The sequence below is a fragment of the Patiria miniata genome, unplaced genomic scaffold (assembly GCF_015706575.1).
Source record: "Patiria miniata isolate m_02_andy unplaced genomic scaffold, ASM1570657v1 HiC_scaffold_3, whole genome shotgun sequence".
Lineage (NCBI taxonomy): Eukaryota > Metazoa > Echinodermata > Asteroidea > Valvatida > Asterinidae > Patiria > Patiria miniata.
In genome coordinates, this window is record NW_024037069.1 from 17,397,055 (window position 1) to 17,418,926 (window position 21,872).

The 21,872-nt window shown below is 38.4% G+C and overlaps 1 protein-coding gene across 3 annotated transcripts in view; it reads right to left on the bottom strand.

The window, feature by feature from the left end:
- LOC119737408 (hepatocyte nuclear factor 4-gamma-like) overlaps positions 1 to 21,872 on the bottom strand; it is a 58,216-nt gene that overhangs the window by 8,156 nt on the left and 28,188 nt on the right. Inside the window, exons 1-3 of one of the 3 annotated variants that reach the window (XM_038211745.1) lie at positions 2,830 to 3,490; positions 1,165 to 1,401; positions 544 to 659 (exon numbers count right to left, since the gene is read on the bottom strand). In XM_038211745.1, the coding sequence (XP_038067673.1) occupies positions 544 to 659; positions 1,165 to 1,401; positions 2,830 to 2,848 (372 nt within the window). In that variant the 5' untranslated portion in view covers positions 2,849 to 3,490. Of the gene's footprint in view, positions 1 to 543; positions 660 to 1,164; positions 1,402 to 2,829; positions 3,491 to 21,872 lie in introns of those variants that run through there. The other 2 variants (XM_038211743.1, XM_038211744.1) reach the window with 2 other exon arrangements.

Here is a 21,872-nt window from a genome sequence, read left to right on the forward strand (position 1 = left end):
TTAGCCCGGCTCTCGTAACCTATCTGCCTTTACCCTAGTCGATCTGGGTGAGCTACACGAACGCATCCACTATGAGAACAGTTACACTATGGAAAGTTCACTGAATAATTCTGAGGTGCATTGTGACAACTTGAGCTGGAACCATACATGTATTTTCTATAGATGGTGACTAAGTAAACAAAGTTTCAGCAAAACTGTCTCTTTAGTTTGCCAATAAACCAAGCATTCACATTCATACATTATTAAGAACTGTACCAGAATGAAACAATCACATTTATTTCTTTGGTTTTCAAATTAAAGAGCTTACATTGTACGTATAGTTTTAAAAAAAGTTCAAGCCCTCTAACGTCAGTCATGCGACAAAGTGCCTTGCCCAAGGGCACACGCACCATAACCCCAGGCTGGATTCGAACCCACAACCTGCAGAATTACCCGCAGACCACAAATTCAATGCTCCAGACCACTAGCATGATTACTATATGTCAAACCCAACTGAACCATTTTTATGAATTGCACAGGTGAGGATATATTGATCATTTTTACCTGTCTGGATAATATTTCTGCATTGACCAGTTGTCCTATCGATAGTGACGTTGTATTGAGGCTGTCTTCATAGCTGGGTCTTCGTGTGCTGATCCTGTCCCGTTCATTCTGTACAGCTGCCGAGATATTGAGAAAAGATTGTAAGTAAATGGGTTGACTACAGTTCTTAGAATCTTACGTGGTTGTACACATAGTTGAGGCCACTTTGGTCTCACTACCACTACCACTTTTACGAAAGTTCACATATATGCACCTCAACTCAAGATACACTTACATTTTGATAATTGGCACTTTCACTACCAAAACTGAACCGACGCAACTTCAGACATTTTTAGCTGAACTAACACACAGTGAACTGTTCACTTTGAACAAGGATTAAATCATTAAATCAATGGTTTATGTACACGTGTGCCTTTAACACTTTCTGTCATTTGTACTCAAACTTATGGAAATGCATCTATGTAAGGACAACTATTTGTTTCCAGACCTGAATATCAATGACGCCGAAGCTTCACCTTACTTTCATTTTCCCACGTCACCTGTGATTTTAACCAAAGTTATGTCACCTGAATTTTATTTCTTTAAAGCCCTTTTTTGCAGAATGAAGGATGCAGTACTCACTACCTTCTTTTTTCATCCCAGCTCGGAAGCACTTCTTGAGACGACAGTAGCGGCACTGGTTCCTCTTGTCCTTATCCACCACGCAGTTGCGGCTGAAGCGGCAGGTGTACTGGTGGTTCTTGCGCACGCTGCGACGGAAGAAGCCCTTGCAGCCATCGCAGCTGGCCGCGCCGTAGTGCTTGCCCGTAGCCCGGTCGCCGCATATTGCGCAGAGGGGAGGCGTGTTCATGTCAACATCTGTAATAATAATAATAATAATAATAATAATAAATGTGTTTATATAGCGCCTTTTGCCAGAGGATACAAAGCGCTGGGGGAGAATGCATCCAAAGACAGGTAAATGAAGTATATGAACATATGAGACCCATTATGTACTAGCACCTTTTTGCTAGGTGCTGCGGCGCATAATTGCTGCCACTGCCAGAAACACCGGGGCAAACCCCTTCTCTTAGCGACAAGTGTTACTGGGTTCTTCAACGTGCATTACACAACACACGGGACCTACGGCTTTACGTCCCATCCGAAGGACGAAGCAATAATGGTAAAGTGCCTTGCTCAAGAGCACAATTAAGCACCATGTTCCCACGGTCAGAATTTGAACCCACGGCACAAGAGTCGAACACTGGAACCTGTAAACACTTTTTAATTAGCACAATATGTAAGGGAGCAGACCAATGACCAGCCTGGCAGCTCATGCATATGTCGATGTCGCTGTTTAGTCTGACGTTAACGTTTTCTCCGATTTTTGTCTTGACTTAATTCCAAATTTCCCGAAGAATGTTCTTGGTGGTCGAGATCGTAAGTGGGTGCAGAATTCTCAAGACTTATGGCCTTACTGAGGTCACCTCAAGCTCCACTCTAAAGGATATTTTTGAGAGTTTAAATTGAGGGGATCGAAGCGTCATCTCTGCAACATCAGCCGACATTTGAAGAAGAATAAATAAGAGGGAAAAAAAAAAAAAAGCCGCGTCGCTGCACCACTTTTGGGGCAAGTTCCATACCAGAAACCGGAGACTTTTTTTTGGGGGGGGGGCCATATATAAGCATCAAATTTTCAGTTACAGCATTTCCATCAGTGTCACTGAAAAGCCTATTAAACCTGTTAAATAAACTTATTAAAGCTAATAGCAGAGCCATATGAAATTTTACCAATGGTAAAATATAATATTTTTACCCAGACATTGCCCTCACTTAAGATTTAAATTAAGCACAAATAAATATCAACCCATCTCCTTTTTTCCAAAAAGAAAAGTGATGATAATAATAATGAAAGAATTTCACAACATTTAAATGACTGGCTTAAATAAATATGTGAATTAAGCAAATTATCAAGACCGTTCAGTCATCGCTACCAGACAAGCTTGCACATGTTTATAAGTTGTCACTGTGAAAGTAAATTATTAATAAAACAAAAGTAAAAGTAATTAGTAAACAGTAAACCATTCACGCTTGATCGATTTCCAGGTGTACACATACCAACTTGGTATTATACTAAAATCCACATTGGCCTCGGCATAATCATGTTCTGCATTATGCAATCAGCTGTTTTGTTCTGTGTAAATGACATTAATCCTAGAGTATACACATGGGGAATTAAAAACATGACGCATACATTAAACACATGATGAAATGTGGTAATGGGTGCGTGTACACGTATGTACTTACAAGTCTGCGTTGTGATCATATTTCTGCCGGTCACTCCGGAGATGATAATGGGCGAATGAGATAATGACTCAACATGGAATGCCGAACAATTACACAAGAGTTTAAAACCAATCTGTACGGCACCATTTCAGAAAACTCCTCCCCATTCGGGCCATTTTTGTGTGTGTTGTGTACGGCACCGTGTATATAACGAACCGCCGATAATATTTGTCTACCCTGACCCCGACCTCAGCAGGTTTTACAGCCTCTTTCACAGGGCGACTGTTGGCGAAGCGTTTGTACATATAGACATTGCATCTTGGCTCTTTAAAGATGAGAGAACGCTCATCAATACCCGAGAGGCAACGTCGGGTTACCAGAGTTGGGTAAACTTCTCTGACGGAAGGGGTGTTTTTCTTTTGTTGGTTAATACTGTGAATGTTCAATTGATATTAGCATTTAGTCAATCAAAATGTGGCCTTGGAAGGCTATTTTGGAATCTATGAGGGGAAAGGGTGGTATTTGGGTAGAGGGGATGAGATCGAGGGACAATGAAAATTCCACGAAATAATCAGCAGAGGTTTCGAGGATCGCAGACGGCACACAGCAACATTAATGTAGGGTCTATGTTTGTACTGCCTAAAGGCATCCCTTACAATACCCATCCCATTTCATGTATTCTATATTTACTTTTTATAGGTACCGGCAAAAACACCTTTACAGTAAAACTTCGGGAATTCCAGATTTCAAAATACATTCTTTAAAAATCCTGAAATCAGCAAAAAAAATCTTCCCTCCAAAGGTATATGAACATGAAATTACACAGATTAAGAATTTGTTTTGACTACGCATGATGTATAGTCTTATGTGGTGAGGTTTCAGCCCCATGATTTGTCATTTCGATACGTCTATGAACAACATTGTACAGTACCAGTACATGATCTCTTCTGTAAACTGAATTGAAATTCCCCATGATACAGTACATATTCAAGGACAGAAAAACCCATTGCAGAATGAATTACAAACGTTCTGCTAAAGGTTCCATAATCAGGTCTAAAAATACCCAAACTGACACAATTATCAACTCTCCTCATTGCAAATGTATGTACCAGTATGTACAGTACATGTACAATTTTATTGTTATCAAACTTAACATTAGGCCCCAAATCTTCTGTAATCAGAATTTTTACCAAATGGAAAAAAACTTTAAAAATAAAGTTTCAACTAGGTATAGAGGCAATAGCAGAATATAAATGTCTTCATCTTTTAGGAATAAATGCACTGTGAAGTTTTCATCAGATTAAAAAATAGGTAGATTTACATGTATGGACACTTCCACGGTATGTTCATTTTGGAAAATTCAACAGTGTACGTATTTAAGTTATAATCATGAAGTTAATTTACAGAATCAGTTACTACAATTATTTTTAAAAGAACTTGTTCGTGTAAGTTTTTTGCTGTACATACATGTACATGTAGTAGAAATCGGCTTGAAACACCATGGTGTTGGACATACTCGGACAAATTCATTTTTTGGTGTACCGATGTTTTCAGTTAAATGTAACAGCTGAACTGCATGGTTAGAAGTATTTCAAACTATATTTCAATAAAACATGATATCCATGTTTCATTTGCAGCATTTGAATTTGTTAAAGCTTTTCTTTGAGGCTCATGGGCTCCATGAACAAGTGCCCCCTCAACGGCAAGAGTTGGGGGAGACCACTGGGAGAGACATTCGAACGCATCACTGAAAACATCTGACGTTCACGGGAAGACACTATGGTTTTGTGCACATCCCAAATAAAAATTAGTCCTGCGTACTTTACGCCAAACGCGTGCAAACCAGCACACACATGGGGTGTGTCGCGTCCACGGGGCTCTCAAAAAAGGTAGAAAAGCGCCCTCAATTGTTGGCGCACAGAGCCCATAATTCCGTGAATTTTTCTGTTGTATAAAATCGACAGTCCTATAATTTTTTTCTCGAACAGACAATATGTACATGTATTGTACATGTAGTAATGTACAGCAATATATACATTCAATATAAATCTACTGTGATTTTTTCCCTTGGGCGCAAAGTGAAATGTTTTATGAGAAGACACATTGCTCATGATGTGTTTAGATTGTGACAAATAAACAGGAAACTTGAACTTGCATTTAATACAATGTACTGGTGATAATTTTACTGATTGCCTGCTTTGCATTCCTTTTTGCAATTATTTTGGGATAATCATATTAAGCCACGTTTCCAGGACTGAATAGTGTTTGTCCTTCAAAGAACATACTTACTGAATATAGTGCATGTTCTTATAGGTACGTTCCTAGTAAAAGACATTTTCATCCTAAGAGTCCAGATTTTCTCAAAAGGAAAAAAAAATCTCTCAATGGCACATATAATAGTGATAATACGCCCAGTGCATTTTATCCTTGGCAGATGGAGATTAATTTTTAATAGCTTTTTGCAATAATTACAGCGCTAACTACAGAATATTCATTATTTTCTGACAGAAAACGACAGCTGTTGTGACCATGTCAGATATGTATGCCATTTTATCTTCCTTTTCCCCCTTGAAAACTCTCTGCTTCTGTCATTGTAGAAAAATTGAAGAAGACAACATCAATATGTGTTTATATGATTAATATCCAAATAAATTGAGCAGTGATGTTTCTTTTTAATCCTAACCTTTTATGAAATTTGTGAATTTGTAATGAATTGCGACAACATTGTTTCACAAGTTAAAAATAAGATCAGTATTTTTAAACAGGGGATTTTTTTGCTGATGCTTTTATCACACATCAATAGGCCAAAAAAAAAAGTATCCGGTTTCTGGTATGCCCGCGCGTCACCGTAGTCATGCGCATTGGCAAAATGAAAAAGGTCGAGTATGAGCTTTATGTGGCCTCTCTGGACTCTTATTTTGCACTAAATTTAGTCGGGCATCATTTGCAGTCATCAGCCGACATTTGAAGAAAAAAAAGTAACCAAAAAAAAAAAACCAACCGCGTCGCCGCACCACTTTTGGGGCAAGCTCCATACAGAAACCGGAGACTTTTTTTTGGTCTAAGGAAAAAAATTTTAACCGGTGAAGAGTCACAGGCCAAAATCGAAACATAAATCAAATCTCAAAAATTGGAATACCTGCAACACCCCTTTGCCAGGAGAGATAAGGGCTGATGTGAAATGTGAATATTGCAAACCCAGTATCTAGAAGTTTTGTTAACCGGATAAGGTAAGTATCAGATAAGGCCAGGTATGAATTGCACCCCAAAAAACGGCCCTGACGCACAAACAAGCAACTTAAGGTAGATAAGTTTGCCGATAAGGCCTTTCCCCGGGACACAGAAGAGTCCCATTACCATTGTGCCTCCTGTGTTTGTTTGCGAGGAGCTTTTTTTTTCTCGTTTCATTTGCACTGGTAGAGAACTTGTTTGCACACCAAACCAAAAGTAACCATGTGAGGGGCCGAGACGCCCCAAACTGGGTGACACAAGAGGGCCATTTAGAACTTCCCGTGACAGCTCCTCATAAAAGCAAAATGTGTCCTCGAGATTCGGTGGCCAGATAAGGCCGGCAGAAACCTCCCCATCATATCATGTGATGTTTGTTGGTTGAAAAGGGAACAAAAACCCCCAAAATTCTGATCAAATATGCTCAGCACTTGGTGGCATTTTGCAACGCCCGATGTTTATCTGTAGCAAGTTTGAGTTGGCTGTTAATTTTTATTTTTTTGCAGGTTGCAAATGCTTGCAACTTTGGAAGGAATAAACAAAAATAACAAATTAACTGTAAAGAATATACAGTCTGTAAAGAATGAGAAACTGTGCTTTCAAACCCAACAATTAAGTTCACGCACGTAAAGTTGTTATTTTCTTCAAATTAAATGAAATCAAAAATTTTATGTGCTGATCCGAAAACAATTATGAAGTCTCTGTACATGTAAATGTACAAAATGTACATATGTACAAAAAAATCAATAGAAAAACAGAAATTTCGTAAAGCCCAACCACCATTTGTGAACAGCAAACAAGCAAAATATTGTTGCTCTTTTAACTCCTCCACATTTGTATGAAACTGTCAAGTACTACAAGTGCAAAAGTCCAAATTTCGGTTAAATATTTTTTGAGGTGACACAGAAAAAAAAACTAGGCCAATGTGTTGAGTTGGTGCTGTATTGTGTTCTGTAAAGGACTAGAACTGGACAAATTTCAAAGTGCACCAACCAGCTGTTTAACAAGGAAAACCTTTTTTTAAAACAAGTAACACTAGTAGCGGAACAGCATGGATTTCCCCGCGAAGACTACGCGTGCTGTTCGATCAGAGTTCAAGATGGCTGATGCTATAGTCCAACAGCTTGTATTACACCGCAGCACTCAATCACAATTTATACCAACGTGTGAAACACTTGTTAGTGGAAACACCTTTCCCTGGAGTAGCACGGTGTCACTGTCGCTAAAGCCACAAACAAGGCGGTTTGTTTTAGTCTCGTTGAGTGCTAGTTCACGCCTCGCTTCACTGGTCCAGGGCAAACATCAATGACCTGCAATGATCAGCAGCGCTTTCTGTCCTTTTACAACCCTCTCCGGTACAGCAAAGCATGCAGGCAAATCATCATAATCACGTCAAAATCAAAATGATTTTGACTTCCCTGTCATACAGGGTGAGTAAAAAAAACCGAAACCCAAATGTCGGGACTATTGTTTTAGTGAAGCTCTGCATGTAGCACTTTCAAAATCTAGGACATGAAAGCCCAATTCATAAGCTTTCTTTTAGTACAAGAATCATTCAAATCAAACACACACTTTTCAAGTTACGGGATTTTAAACACAACCACCGTTTTAAGGTTCTCTCCACGGATCGCAAGAAAAGTTCAGTGTTCTTTCAGCTAAACGAAAACAAATCACATACCGGTAGGGATGTGTGTGAATTGTCGTCGTTTTGCTGAAAGAATGTGCGCCTTTTTAGTGATCCGTGGACAGAACTTTAAACCAGTGGTTGTGTTTAAAATTCCATAACTTGAAAAGTACACAAGTGATTTGAATGATTCTTGTACTAAAAGAAAGCTTATGAATTGGGCTTTCAAATCCTAGATTTTCAAAGTGCTACATGAAGAACTTCACTAAAACAATAGTCCCAACATTTGGGTTTCGTTTTTTTTTACTCACGCTGTAGAGTTGTAGAATAAGTGAAAATAACATGGTTTTTGCTATTCATAGTGAATTGTTTTTACATATTTTTTTTTACAAGCATATATCTGTGACTGAACTGATTATTTATTACATTTCACTCCTGGTATCAATTCAAAAGGTGAATTCCTGACAGCCAATAGTCAATCACGTTATTCTTTCTCTTCAACAACCTAACTCCTCTGATGTACATGAACATGAATTGTCACTTGAAAACTTTCTGCATCGGCCAACTACCAAAACTGGGCAATAAATCAACATTTGGAATTTTTTTTTTTACATGTAACTTACAGATTGTGGCATCAACACCCCATGAACATGTGTACATGTACTGGGATGGCTGGCTGGGCTGGGATATGCGAACCCTTGACGTTTTCCTTAAAAGAATTTGAAATGACTGGGGTTTAAATGATTTTAACCAAAAAATAACCGCGATACGAAAAGCAACTCACATTGTAATACTGACTTATTCATGTAAAAGTATCTATTTATTTTGGCAGACGATATTTTTACAGTTCACCCATAAATGCCTAAGAACAAAATCCTGCACATCCCTAGTATTCTGCAAATTTCAACACAAAGTGAGTGCAAATTTATGTATTTTTGGCTTTTTCGCAATTTTGCGAAAAAGCCTTTCTTTTTGTTCTGATTTTTTTTTTTTTTTTTTTTATTTCTTTTTGTCGCCAAAATCCCATAGACTTTGTACACGTTTTTTGTACACGCCACTTTTGGCATTAATCTTTGTCAGACATCATTCAAAGTTAGCAGAAGCATAGTCCCTATAGCAAAGATGTGCCCCGAAGATTGACGTCATGGTGACGTCATCGACTAATTTATTATAGATTTTTGAATATTTAATTTTTCCTATAGACTTTGTACACGGAAAATAAAAAAAAATTGTCGATTTTCAAAGGGCATTTTTGACTCTTTGCCAGTAATTCATTTACACCAATCTTTGTCCAAGCAAAGACCCTAATTCAAACAACATTGTGTAATGATGACGTCATGATGACGTCATCCGGTGTTTATTTATGGGCAATTAAATTGTGACACTTTTAATATTTAAAAATGCATAAGAAATCAACAGTACGCGTCCGCAGCATTCTTTTGCTGGCAAGTGGTAGAATAGGTTGAGGTCTTTATTTCATTCAGTGTGCGTGCAATCACGCGACCCTTGCTTCCGGTCGAAAAAGGCCAAAACCGGAAGTGGCTTATTATTTGAAAGTGGTAATAGATATGAACTTGCTTTCAACGGTGTTAGTGTCTTGGCCGATAGTATTCTTCAAATCATCTACCGATGACGTCACGCAATCTTCGAGCGCCCTCTAGCGACAGGTTGCACATTTTCAAAAATGTATTTGGAATAGATGTCTGTGGCGAAGTTTGTCAGAATCGCCTAAATATTGGTGTATATGACGACCTTGACCCACTTAAGACTTTTACAAAGTTTTAGGCGTATGACGTCATCAGACCGGAAGTTATAAGGAAAAGACTCTTTTTCTTTTGAAAATTCCTGAAAAATCAACCATGGCAGTTTTTATATTTGTTTTTACTTTAATTGTCGATTTAAGGGTAGGTCTAAAACATTTCAAAGTTTTGAGGCAATAAGCGAACTCGGACATACCCTGCGCACGCTTAAAACTTCAGGTTGACAATACCTCTGCTTTAAAACATGCACAGGACGTCCACAATGTACATGTACATGCACGTACGTTGTACATACGCACATACATCGTATGTCAGTCAGCCTGCAGCGCACGTGTGGCTGAGGTCAAATCCTGTCCACAGTCACCGTTTTAGCCGATTTCGGCTAACTTTGAGAGATTTTATGTTCATTCATGCGCATAGTCAGGGATGTATTATTGATAAAAAAAATCATAATGCGGAAAAGCCCTGTGTTCTGTTGCAAACAGACATACAGCTCTAGTTTTTTTTGGCTTTTTCGCAATTTTGCGAAAAAGCCTTTCTTTTTGTTCTGATTTTTTTTTTTTTTTTGGCTTTTCCGCATTGTTGCGGAAAAGTCTTTCTTTTTGTTCTGATTTTTTTTCTTTCTTCTTCTTCTTCTTCTTCTTCTTCTTCTTCTTCTTCTTCCTCTTCTTCTTTTTTTCCCAAAACCCCATAGACTTTGTACACGTTTATTCTACACGCCACTTTTGGCATTAATGTTTGTCATACATCATTCAAAGTTAGCATAAGCATAGCCCCTATAGCAAAGATGTGTCCCGAAGATTGACGTCATGGTGACGTCATCGACTCATTTATTATAGATTTTTGAATATTTAATTTTTCCCATAGACTTTGTACACAGAAATTAAAAAAATAATTGTCGATTTTCAAAGGGCATTTTTGACTCTTTGCCAGTAATTCATTAACACCAATCTTTGTCCAAGCAAAGACCCTAATTCAAACAACAGTGTGGAATGATGACGTCATGATGACGTCATCCTGTGTTTATTTATAGGCAATTAAATTGTGACACTTTTAATATTTAAAAATGCATAAGAAATCAACCGTACGCGTCCGCAGCATTCTGTTGCCGGCAAGTGGTAGAGCAGGTTAAGGTCTTCATTTCATTCAGTGTGCGTGCAATAGCGTGACCCTTGCTTCCGGTCGAAAAAGGCCCAAACCGGAAGTGGCTTATTATTTGAAAGTGGTAATAGATATGAACTTGCTTTTAACAGTGTTAGTCTCTTGGCCGATAGAATTCTTCAAATCATCTACCGATGACGTCATGCAATCTTCGAGCGCCCTCTACCGACAGGTTGAAAATTAGCAAAAATGTATTTTCAATAGATGTCTGTGGCGAAGTTTGTCGGAATCGCCTAAATATTGGTGTATATAATGACCTTGACCCACTTAAGACGTGTGGGAAGTTTTAGGCAAATGACGTCATCAGACCAGAAGTTATAATAAAAAGACCCTTTTTCATTTGAAAATTCCTGAAAAATCAACCATGGCAGTTTTTATATTTGTTTTTACTTTAATTGTCGATTGAAGGGTAGGTCTAAAACATTTCAAAGTTTCGAGGCGATAAGCGAACTCGAACATACCCTGCGCACGCCTAAAACTTCACGTTGACAATACCTCTGCTTCAAAAGATGCACAGGACAGGACGTCCACAATGTACATGTACATATACATGCACGTACGTTGTACATAGGCACATACATCGTATGTCAGTCAGCCTGCAGCGCACGTGTTGCTGAGGTCAAATCCTGTCCACAGTGACCGTTTTAGCCGATTTTCGGCTAACTTTGACAGATTTTCTGAACTTCGGCTGAGAATTACTATGAGAAGGAAAAAGAAATCGTATTTTTTTACGCCTGTCATTTGATTGACAATATTCCCAAGAGTTAGAATAGCAAGTAATATTTTATAAGAATGTTTCAGTTTAAAGGAAAATCACTAATTTAAAGGTGCAGTTTTTCTGCTGTGGGATTTTTAACCTATTAACGTTTTCAAGCCACCATTTTCATAACTTGGCGATCTGGAATCGTCATCAAAGTTACAGCCAAGAAAGACCCTCATACAAAAATTATGCCAAGACTAAGACATCATGATGACGTCATCATCAAATGATTTATTATGGATTCATGAATAATTAATTTTTCTCATAGACTTTGTACACAGCTTTCTCCACAAGTCTTTCCCTATACAACACTGATATATCTTACTGAGTAGTTCTGAACTTCGGCTGAGAATTACTATGAGAAGGAAAAAGAAATCGTATTTTTTTTCGCCTGTCATTTGATTGAAAATATTCCCAAGAGTCAGAATATCAAGTAATATTTGATAAAAAAGTTTCAGTTTAAAGGCAAATCACGTATTTAAAGGTGCAGTTTTTCTGCTGTTGGATTTTTAACCCATTGACTTTTATGTGTACACGTTTTCAAGCCACCATTTTTATAACTTGGCGATCTGGAATCGTCATCAAAGTTACAGCCAAGGAAGACCCTCATACAAAAATTCTGCCTAGACTATGACGTCACGATGACGTCATCACCTAATTTTTTTATTGATTTTTGAAAATTTACGTACATATTGTGAAGTCTTATATCTACAGAAATGTAAGTCCGATTGGGTTGAAACTTGGTATGTGGCTATACCAGGATGTGTTATAGATTAAAAATGAGGTGACGTCATGATGTCGTCATCCTGAGATTTTATATGAATATTTATTTGTTTGGACCTTTTAGCCATATCTCCCGAACGCAACATGCAAAATGCAAAATTCTTTTGACAGATTTTATGTTCATGAATATTCAGGGCATATTATTGATTAAAAAAAATCATAATGCGGAAAAGCCCTATGTTCTGTTGCAAACAGACATTGAGCTCTAGTTGGCTTTTCCGCATTATTGCGGAAAAGCCTTTCTTTTTGTTCTGATTTTTTTTCTTTCTTCTTCTTCTTCTTCTTCTTCTTTTTTTCCCAAAACCCCATAGACTTTGTACACGTTAATTCTACACGTCACTTTTGGCATTAATCTTTGTCATACATCATTCAAAGTTAGCATAAGCATAGCCCCTATAGCAAAGATGTGTCCCGAAGATTGACGTCATGGTGACGTCATCGACTAATTTATTATAGATTTTTGAATGTTTAATTTTTCCCATAGACTTTGTACACAGAAATTAAAAAATAATTGTCGATTTTCAAAGGGCATTTTTGACTCTTTGCCAGTAATTCATTTACACCAATCTTTGTCCAAGCAAAGACCCTAATTCAAACAACATTGTGGAATGATGACGTCATGATGACGTCATCCTGTGTTTATTTATAGGCAATTAAATTGTGACACTTTTAATATTTAAAAATGCATAAGAAATCAACCGTACGCGTCCGCAGCATTCTGTTGCCGGCAAGTGGTAGAGCAGGTTAAGGTCTTCATTTCATTCAGTGTGCGTGCAATCACGTGACCCTTGCTTCCGGTCGAAAAAGGCCCAAACCGGAAGTGGCTTATCATTTGAAAATGGTAATAGAAATGAACTTGCTTTTAACGGTGTTAGTCTCTTGGCCGATAGAATTCTTCAAATCATCTTCCGATGACGTCATGCAATCTTCGAGCGCCCTCTAGCGACAGGTTGAAAATTAGCAAAAATGTATTTTGAATAGATGTCTGTGGCGAAGTTTGTCGGAATCGCCTAAATATTGGTGAATATAATGACCTTGACCACCTTAAGACGTGGGCAAAGGTTTAGGCAAATGACGTCATCAGACCGGAAGTTATAATAAAAAGACCCTTTTTCCTTTGGAAATTCCTGAAAAATCAACCATGGCAGTTTTTATATTTGTTTTTACTTTAATTGTCGATTGAAGGGTAGGTCTAAAACATTTCAAAGTTTCGAGGCGATAAGCGAACTCGAACATACCCTGCGCACGCTTAAAACTTCACGTTGACAATACCTCTGCTTCAAAACATGCACAGGACAGGACGTCCACAATGTACATGTACATGCACGTACGTTGTACATAGGCACATACATCGTATGTCAGTCAGCCTGCAGCGCACGTGTTGCTGAGGTCAAATCCTGTCCGCAGTGACCGTTTTTTTGAACTTTGACAGATTTTATGTTCATGCATGCGCATAGACAGGGACGTATTATATCACTTTTGGCATTAATCTTTGTCAGACATCATTGAAAGTTGGCATAAGCATAGTCCCTATAGCCAAGATGTGTCCCGAAGAGTGACGTCATGATGACGTCATCAAGTGATTTATTATGGATTTATGAATAATTAATTTTTCTTATAGACTTTGTACCCAGCTTTCTCCACAAGTCTTTCCCTATACAACACTGATATATCTTACTGAGTAGTTCTGAACTTCGGCTGAGAATTACTATGAGAAGGAAAAAGAAATCGTATTTTTTACGCCTGTCATTTGATTGAAAATATTCCCAAGAGTTAGAATAGCAAGTAATATTTTATAAAAATGTTTCCGTTTAAAGGAAAATCACTAATTTAAAGGTGCAGTTTTTTCTGCTGTGGGATTTTTAACCTATTGACTTTCTACACGTTTTCAAGCCACCATTTTCATAACTTGGCGATCTGGAATCGTCATCAAAGTTACAGCCAAGAAAGACCCTCATACAAAAATTATGCCATGACTATGACATCATGATGACGTCATCATCAAATGATTTATTATGGATTCATGAATAATTAATTTTTCTCATAGACTTTGTACACAGCTTTCTCCACAAGTCTTTTCCTATACAACACTGATATATCTTATTGAGTAGTTCTGAACTTCAGCTGAGAATTACTATGAGAAGGAAAAAGAAATCGTATTTTTTTACGTCTGTCATTTGATTGAAAATATTCCCAAGAGTCAGAATATCAAGTAATATTTGATAAAAATGTTTCAGTTTAAAGGCAAATCACGTATTTAAAGGTGCAGTTTTTCTGCTGTTGGAGTTTTAACCCATTGAATTTTACACGTTTTCAAGCCACCATTTTTATAACTTGGCGATCTGGAATCGTCATCAAAGTAACAGCCAAGGAAGACCCTCATAAAAAAATTCTGCGTAGACTATGACGTCACGATGACGTCATCACCTAATTTTTTAATTGATTTTTGAAAATTTACGTACATATTGTGAAGTCATATCTACAGAAATGTAAGTCCGATTGGGTTGAAACTTGGTATGTGGTTATACCAGGATGTGTTATAGATTAAAAATGAGGTGACGTCATGATGACGTCATCCTGAGATTTTATATGAATATTTATTTGTTTGGACCTTTTAGCCATATCTCCCGAACGCAACATGCAAAATGCAAAATTCTTTTGACAGATTTTATGTTCATGCATATTCAGGGCATATTATTGATTAAAAAAATCATAATGCGGAAAAGCCCTGTGTTCTGTTGCAAACAGACATACAGCTCTAGTTTTTATTTCTTTTTGTCGCCAAAATCCCATAGACTTTGTACACGTTTTTTCTACACGCCACTTTTGGCATTAATCTTTGTCAGACATCATTCAAAGTTAGCATAAGCATAGTCCCTATAGCAAAGATGTGCCCCGAAGATTGACGTCATGGTGACGTCATCGACTAATTTATTATAGATTTTTGAATATTTAATTTTTCCCATAGACTTTGTACACGGAATTTAAAAAAATTGTCGATTTTCAAAGGGAATTTTTGACACTTTGCCAGTAATTCATTTACACCAATCTTTGTCCAAGCTAAGACCCTAATTAAAACAACATTGTGTAATGATGACGTCATGATGACGTCATCCGGTGTTTATTTATGGGCAATTAAATTGTGACACTATAAATATTTAAAAATGCATAAGAAATCAACAATACGCGTCCGCAGCATTCTTTTGCTGGCAAGTGGTAGAATAGGTTGAGGTCTTTATTTCATTCAGTGTGCGTGAAATCACGTGACCCTTGCTTCCGGTCGAAAAAGGCCAAAACCGGAAGTGGCTTATTATTTGAAAGTGGTAATAGATATGAACTTGCTTTCAACGGTGTTAGTGTCTTGGCTAATAGTATTTTTCAAATCATCTACCGATGATGTCATGCAATTTTCGAGCGCCCTCTAGCGACAGGTTGAACATTTTCAAAAATGTATTTTGAATAGATGTCTGTGGCAAAGTTTGTCGGAATCGCCTAAATATTAGTGTATATGATGACCTTGACCCACTTAAAGGGAAAATACAACATTTGCAAACATCAAAAAATAAAACTACCAAATCATTTTGAAATAGCTTGCTGGACTTTTAGTGAATGACAGTCTAAATCATCCTGTAAAATCATGGCACCTGGTATACTGTCATTTTCAAGAAAAGTGGTATTTTTGTATCAATTTCCAACGCTGATCAGCCGATCAGCGTTGGAAAAAACTGGCTTTTTTCAAATACTGGCCCCAGTTGACCATCACACTTGTTTGCAATCGATTACACACCTATGAACAGGTACAAGCCAGCTAGACTGGTTCCCTGACCTTACAATTCCCCAATATATGTAAACTGCTCTGTTTCTTTTTAAATGGAGTCAGGGAACCAGACTACAGGAAAATGATTGTTTTTCTCGGTTTTTATAGCATTTTCGAACCCAAAACCTCAAAAAAGTCAGTGTTACTATATTTGCTATATATTTCCAACCCCCCAATTCCATCCATTTCTGAAAATTACAGCAAAAGCAAATGATGTATATTCCCTTTAAGACTTTTGCGAAGTTTTAGGCATATGACGTCATCAGACCGGAAGTTATAATGAAAAGACCCTTTTTCCTTTGAAAATTCCTGAAAAATCAACCATGGCAGTTTTTATATTTGTTTTTACTTTAATTGTCGATTTAAGGGTAGGTCCAAAACAATTCAAAGTTTTGAGGCAATAAGCGAACTCGGTCATACCCTGCGCACGCTTAAAACTTCAGGTTGACAATACCTCTGCTTTAAAACATGCACAGGGCGTCCACAATGTACATGTACATGCACGTACATTGTACATACGCACATACATCGTATGTCAGTCAGCCTGCAGCGCACGTGTGGCTGAGGTCAAATCCTGTCCACTGTGACCGTTTTAGCTGATTTTAGGCTAACTTTGACAGATTAAATGTTCATTCATGCGCATAGTCAAGGATGTATTATTGATAAAAAAAAAATCATAATGCGGAAAAGCCCTGTGTTCTGTTGCAAACAGACATACAGCTCTAGTTTTTATTTCTTTTTGTCGCCAAAATCCCATAGACTTTGTACACGTTTTTTCTACACGCCACTTTTGGCATTAATCTTTGTCAGACATCATTCAAAGTTAGCATAAGCATAGTCCCTATAGCAAAGATGTGCCCCGAAGATTGACGTCATGGTGACGTCATCGACTAATTTATTATAGATTTTTGAATATTTAATTTTTCCCATAGACTTTGTACACGGAATTTAAAAAAATTGTCGATTTTCAAAGGGAATTTTTGACTCTTTGCCAGTAATTCATTTACACCAATCTTTGTCCAAGCTAAGACCCTAATTAAAACAACATTGTGTAATGATGACGTCATGATGACGTCATCCGGTGTTTATTTATGGGCAATTAAATTGTGACACTTTAAATATTTAAAAATGCATAAGAAATCAACAATACGCGTCCGCAGCATTCTTTTGCTGGCAAGTGGTAGAATAGGTTGAGGTCTTTATTTCATTCAGTGTGCGTGAAATCACGTGACCCTTGCTTCCGGTCGAAAAAGGCCAAAACCGGAAGTGGCTTATTATTTGAAAGTGGTAATAGATATGAACTTGCTTTCAACGGTGTTAGTGTCTTGGCTAATAGTATTTTTCAAATCATCTACCGATGATGTCATGCAATTTTCGAGCGCCCTCTAGCGACAGGTTGAACATTTTCAAAAATGTATTTTGAATAGATGTCTGTGGCAAAGTTTGTCGGAATCGCCTAAATATTAGTGTATATGATGACCTTGACCCACTTAAGACTTTTGCGAAGTTTTAGGCATATGACGTCATCAGACCGGAAGTTATAATGAAAAGACCCTTTTTCCTTTGAAAATTCCTGAAAAATCAACCATGGCAGTTTTTATATTTGTTTTTACTTTAATTGTCGATTTAAGGGTAGGTCCAAAACAATTCAAAGTTTTGAGGCAATAAGCGAACTCGGTCATACCCTGCGCACGCTTAAAACTTCAGGTTGACAATACCTCTGCTTTAAAACATGCACAGGGCGTCCACAATGTACATGTACATGCACGTACATTGTACATACGCACATACATCGTATGTCAGTCAGCCTGCAGCGCACGTGTGGCTGAGGTCAAATCCTGTCCACTGTGACCGTTTTAGCTGATATTAGGCTAACTTTGACAGATTAAATGTTCATTCATGCGCATAGTCAAGGATGTATTATTGATAAAAAAAAAAATCATAATGCGGAAAAGCCCTGTGTTCTGTTGCAAACAGACATACAGCTCTAGTTTTTCATTTTTTTTTTTAGGTTTCAAAATCTGCAGAATCAGGGCTTTATTTCAAAATAACATTTAATGGTATGTGGGAAGACATTGTGCCTGTATTTTTGAATGAAAAAAAATTCTATACACTTTGAAATGATCAATGGAACAGGTTTATCATACAATTTTATCTTTTGCTTTTTGTTGTCTCATTGCAAAGAAAAAGAGCAAATTTATTTTTCTAATATACCGGGTATATGCACATGTACATGTACAGCAACAACACTTGACACTTCATGGTTCACATTTCACAAGTTCCGTGAATTTCTTTAACCATAGAAAAAACACTAAAACTGTTACAAAAATAGGTTTAAATAGTACGTTGTATACATCTTGACGTTGGGCAAAGATCTGTCGAAGGCTAAATAATCACGGACATAAGGGGCAGTAGTTGGACTCGAATCCAAGACCTCATATACATATCAAGCCTTATCTCAAGTCCGGCCACTAACTGATCAATTTGACCTGGCCATGAGTCATGCTCTTCACTGTCTAGATTTGACTCTCTTTATGTGTACAATTAATTGCTGTACAACGTCCATGTAACTGTTCATGAGTCAGGGCCTATGACATCACTCAGACCTGTGGTCCGAACAAGGGGGCAAAGTCAAATCATTCAGCCAATGCAACCACAGACCAGTCAGTCATAACACCACCCGGCCTGACCATTTTAATCAGAGTAAATCAACACTTTTACTCATTACCGGCTAGCTGAGTGATTATGACATTCTGGTCTGGGTGAGGGGGCAAAGTAACAACTTTTTTTATCACCAAAAAACTGGACCATCGCCTCTCATAAATGGAATCCCGCCACAACATAGACTATGCCCTTTTAATCCCAACAGTCCATGATTAAGTAATGGCATGGTGTAATTATTAAATGAGGGAGTCCCCTACTGGTCTAAAGGGCAGTTATGAACAGTCATTCTCCAAAGCGTACAGTTGAACAAGGAAAATGAACATCGATTACTACAGGCAGGCTCGCAAACGGAAATGTCTAAACAGTACGTACTTTCGGTGAAACATACAAAAAGCACCTTATATGAGCTCATACAGTAGGGCACACTTCTGCTTCAATGCATTCATCTACCATGTCTACATGTACATGTACAACATAAATTTTGAATGTTTCGCATATCGGTTGAAAAGTGGTTGCCGACATCAGGCGCACTTCGCATTCATGAACCACTTTGTTGCACACTTTTTGTATACGAACTTGGATTAACGGACTTCAGGTCATGCAACAGCACCTTCAAGGAAAGTTCCGCAGAGACCCCAATGTACAGTTTCACGACCGGAACTATATAGGCTCCTGTGGATGGATCTAAAGAATCGCCAGCTCAGCAGCTGAATGTTCAAAACTGCTGGATTATATGGACTACCGGGTACGTGCAGGAGTACCCCCTTTAGGGTTACAAACAGAGAGTTGGGAGCGGAGGGGATCGGAAAGAAGGTTGCACACACTGCCGCCGGCGCTTGACGCTACGGGGTTGCAATGTGCACATTCAGAATCAGGTTGGGGAGTCAGGTGGGCATAGCGGTACTTTCCTCACCTTCCACCGCTGTGACCCAGGTTTGAATCCCGACTGGGCCAATATGTGGATTGGGTTTTCAGTCCCTACCTGATCCCGTGGGTTTCCCCAGAATGTTCTTCTGGGCTTTTCCTCCCACCTCTAAAACTGTACTTTCTTCTCATTGTCTTCTCCTCTACATGTTTCTTCAGGCTTGCGAGCTATGGTGCCTATAGCGCACTTTTGAGGAATCCTTGGTTTCATTACCAGAAAGAAATATAATAAATCAAATTAGTCATGCATACAATTTTTTGAGGTGGAACCACATTTGAGCATATGGCTCACCTATTTTTATAAAGACAAGGCGCGCGCATTTTGGAAACCCTTTTTGGTTGAAGGAGCCCGAAGGGACATGTACCTGAGTACAAGTGGTTCAATCTCAAAAATGGCTTCTAATTTCGTTCATCAAGGGATCGATACTTCAAGCAACACGTATGTGATTAAGTACGTGCACATAATGTTGCTTCCTTGTACTGAAACTTTTGACTGTGGCCAAAAAGCATCATCTGCTGTTCTTGCACAGACCGACTCTTATTTTCATGGGCAAAATGCAGCACAGCACATGTGGAAACATTTATTGACAAACTATAGGCCTGCAAGGGAAGATTCACTAAAATTTTTGCACAGTCTACCGGTACATGATCTGGTAGAGCATCCATCGATTCACATCCAAAGCTATACCAAATCCATGAGCTTTTCTACCAATAGGCCAGATTTAACATTGCTCAAGTATTACGTCCACAGAAATCAGGGTTCATTTCAGAGGAACAATCTACCAACCATCAGCCTAATTCCCATCCTCAGCCCAGCACGAACTGTAGGCCAACGGTTGCAGTTTGGACTGGGGGCAGAGTGTCAATTATTGTTACTGAGGTATTACCCCGACATGCTTGGAATGCTGTTGACGCAACTTCATGGTCAGTCAAAACACAGACTCTGACCATTGGAACATTGGTCAAAATCTAAGTCTGTACCAATAACCCAATTGGGATCAAAGTTGTAAAGCTTCCTGAATGGATGACAAAGTCCCATCAACAGCGCATCTATAGACTCTCCTGGTTTAATGCAACTTTGCAAGTAAAGTCCCTTTCTGAGTTGGATGTTAATTATCGGTGAAGAAAGACACGCCAAATCCTGCAGACCCTTATGATGAGATCAATGATTGGAATGCACAAAGCAAATGGAACAAGTATACGAACAATTGGGACAGTACGCATCTGCCATATTTTGAAGTTCACGAAGTCAGTACGTCCAAGTACCGGTACGTTCTCCAATTAAAATGCTTCATTATTATGTGCTTGGCCAGTTTTAAACAAGTATGTCTAAACCAGCTAGGGGCCTAGACACAGATACGGTAATGACCCAAGCCAATGGTATGGTAGGCTATGTGCTTCGCGCACATAGCACTAAAAGTCTCCATACTTGAAAATTGGCACACATGTGCGATGTGGCACAGAACAGAGGAAATTTCAGCAGTTCAATGTTTTTTGAACTGGTTAGGCACAAAAAGAAGATTTTACATTAAAAATACCACAAAACTAATACCCATGTAGGTATGTTAATAGCAGACAGCCATTTTGAATTTCGTTTAATGATTGCTTGAATTCTGCTTTCCGACTTTCCAGAAAAATATCAATTGATGACCCAAAAATATATCTTGTACCAGCAAAATGGAGCTAAAACCCTTTTTAGAAAAGCGATTGTTCACATACACATGTATATGATGGGTAAATACTGTACATGATACTGCAGCATGGTGGCATTATCTAGATGTACATGTACGTGGCACTGCAAAATAGCCCCCCAAAAGATAATATGTTGTGAGAACAGTGCACACACACAAAAAAATAGACATAAAAAAACGACACAAGGGCAGCAGAACAATTGTGAATAGTTAACGACTAACTAGCGAGAATCAATGGGCCACACACAGGCCAAACATGAGATTGTGTGCTTGTTGTGCGCGCAGGCAAATTAGCGCTGCGGCCCCCAGTCATTTATCATGGAGTGCAATTATTGACCAAGCAGACAGCCAGTACAGCTAAGATAGCACAGGGTGAAGATACTTTGCTTAATGTTTGTGCTCTTTTTTTCTCTCTCTAATTCTCCTTTTTTTTTTCCCCGCTATTCCCCCCCCCCCCACAAGTATATTAGCTGAACTTTTTTTTTATATTTCGGGGTTGCTTTTGAGTTGGGTCCGATAGCCAGACTGGCGCCAGATAATTTAGGGGGTGTGTTCTTGGTGGGGGGGGGGGGGGATGTGTGGTTTGCCATATCAGCTGGGCGGTTCGGCTACAGGCACTGAGGCAGATGAGCACTTGGGATGTTCAAGTTGG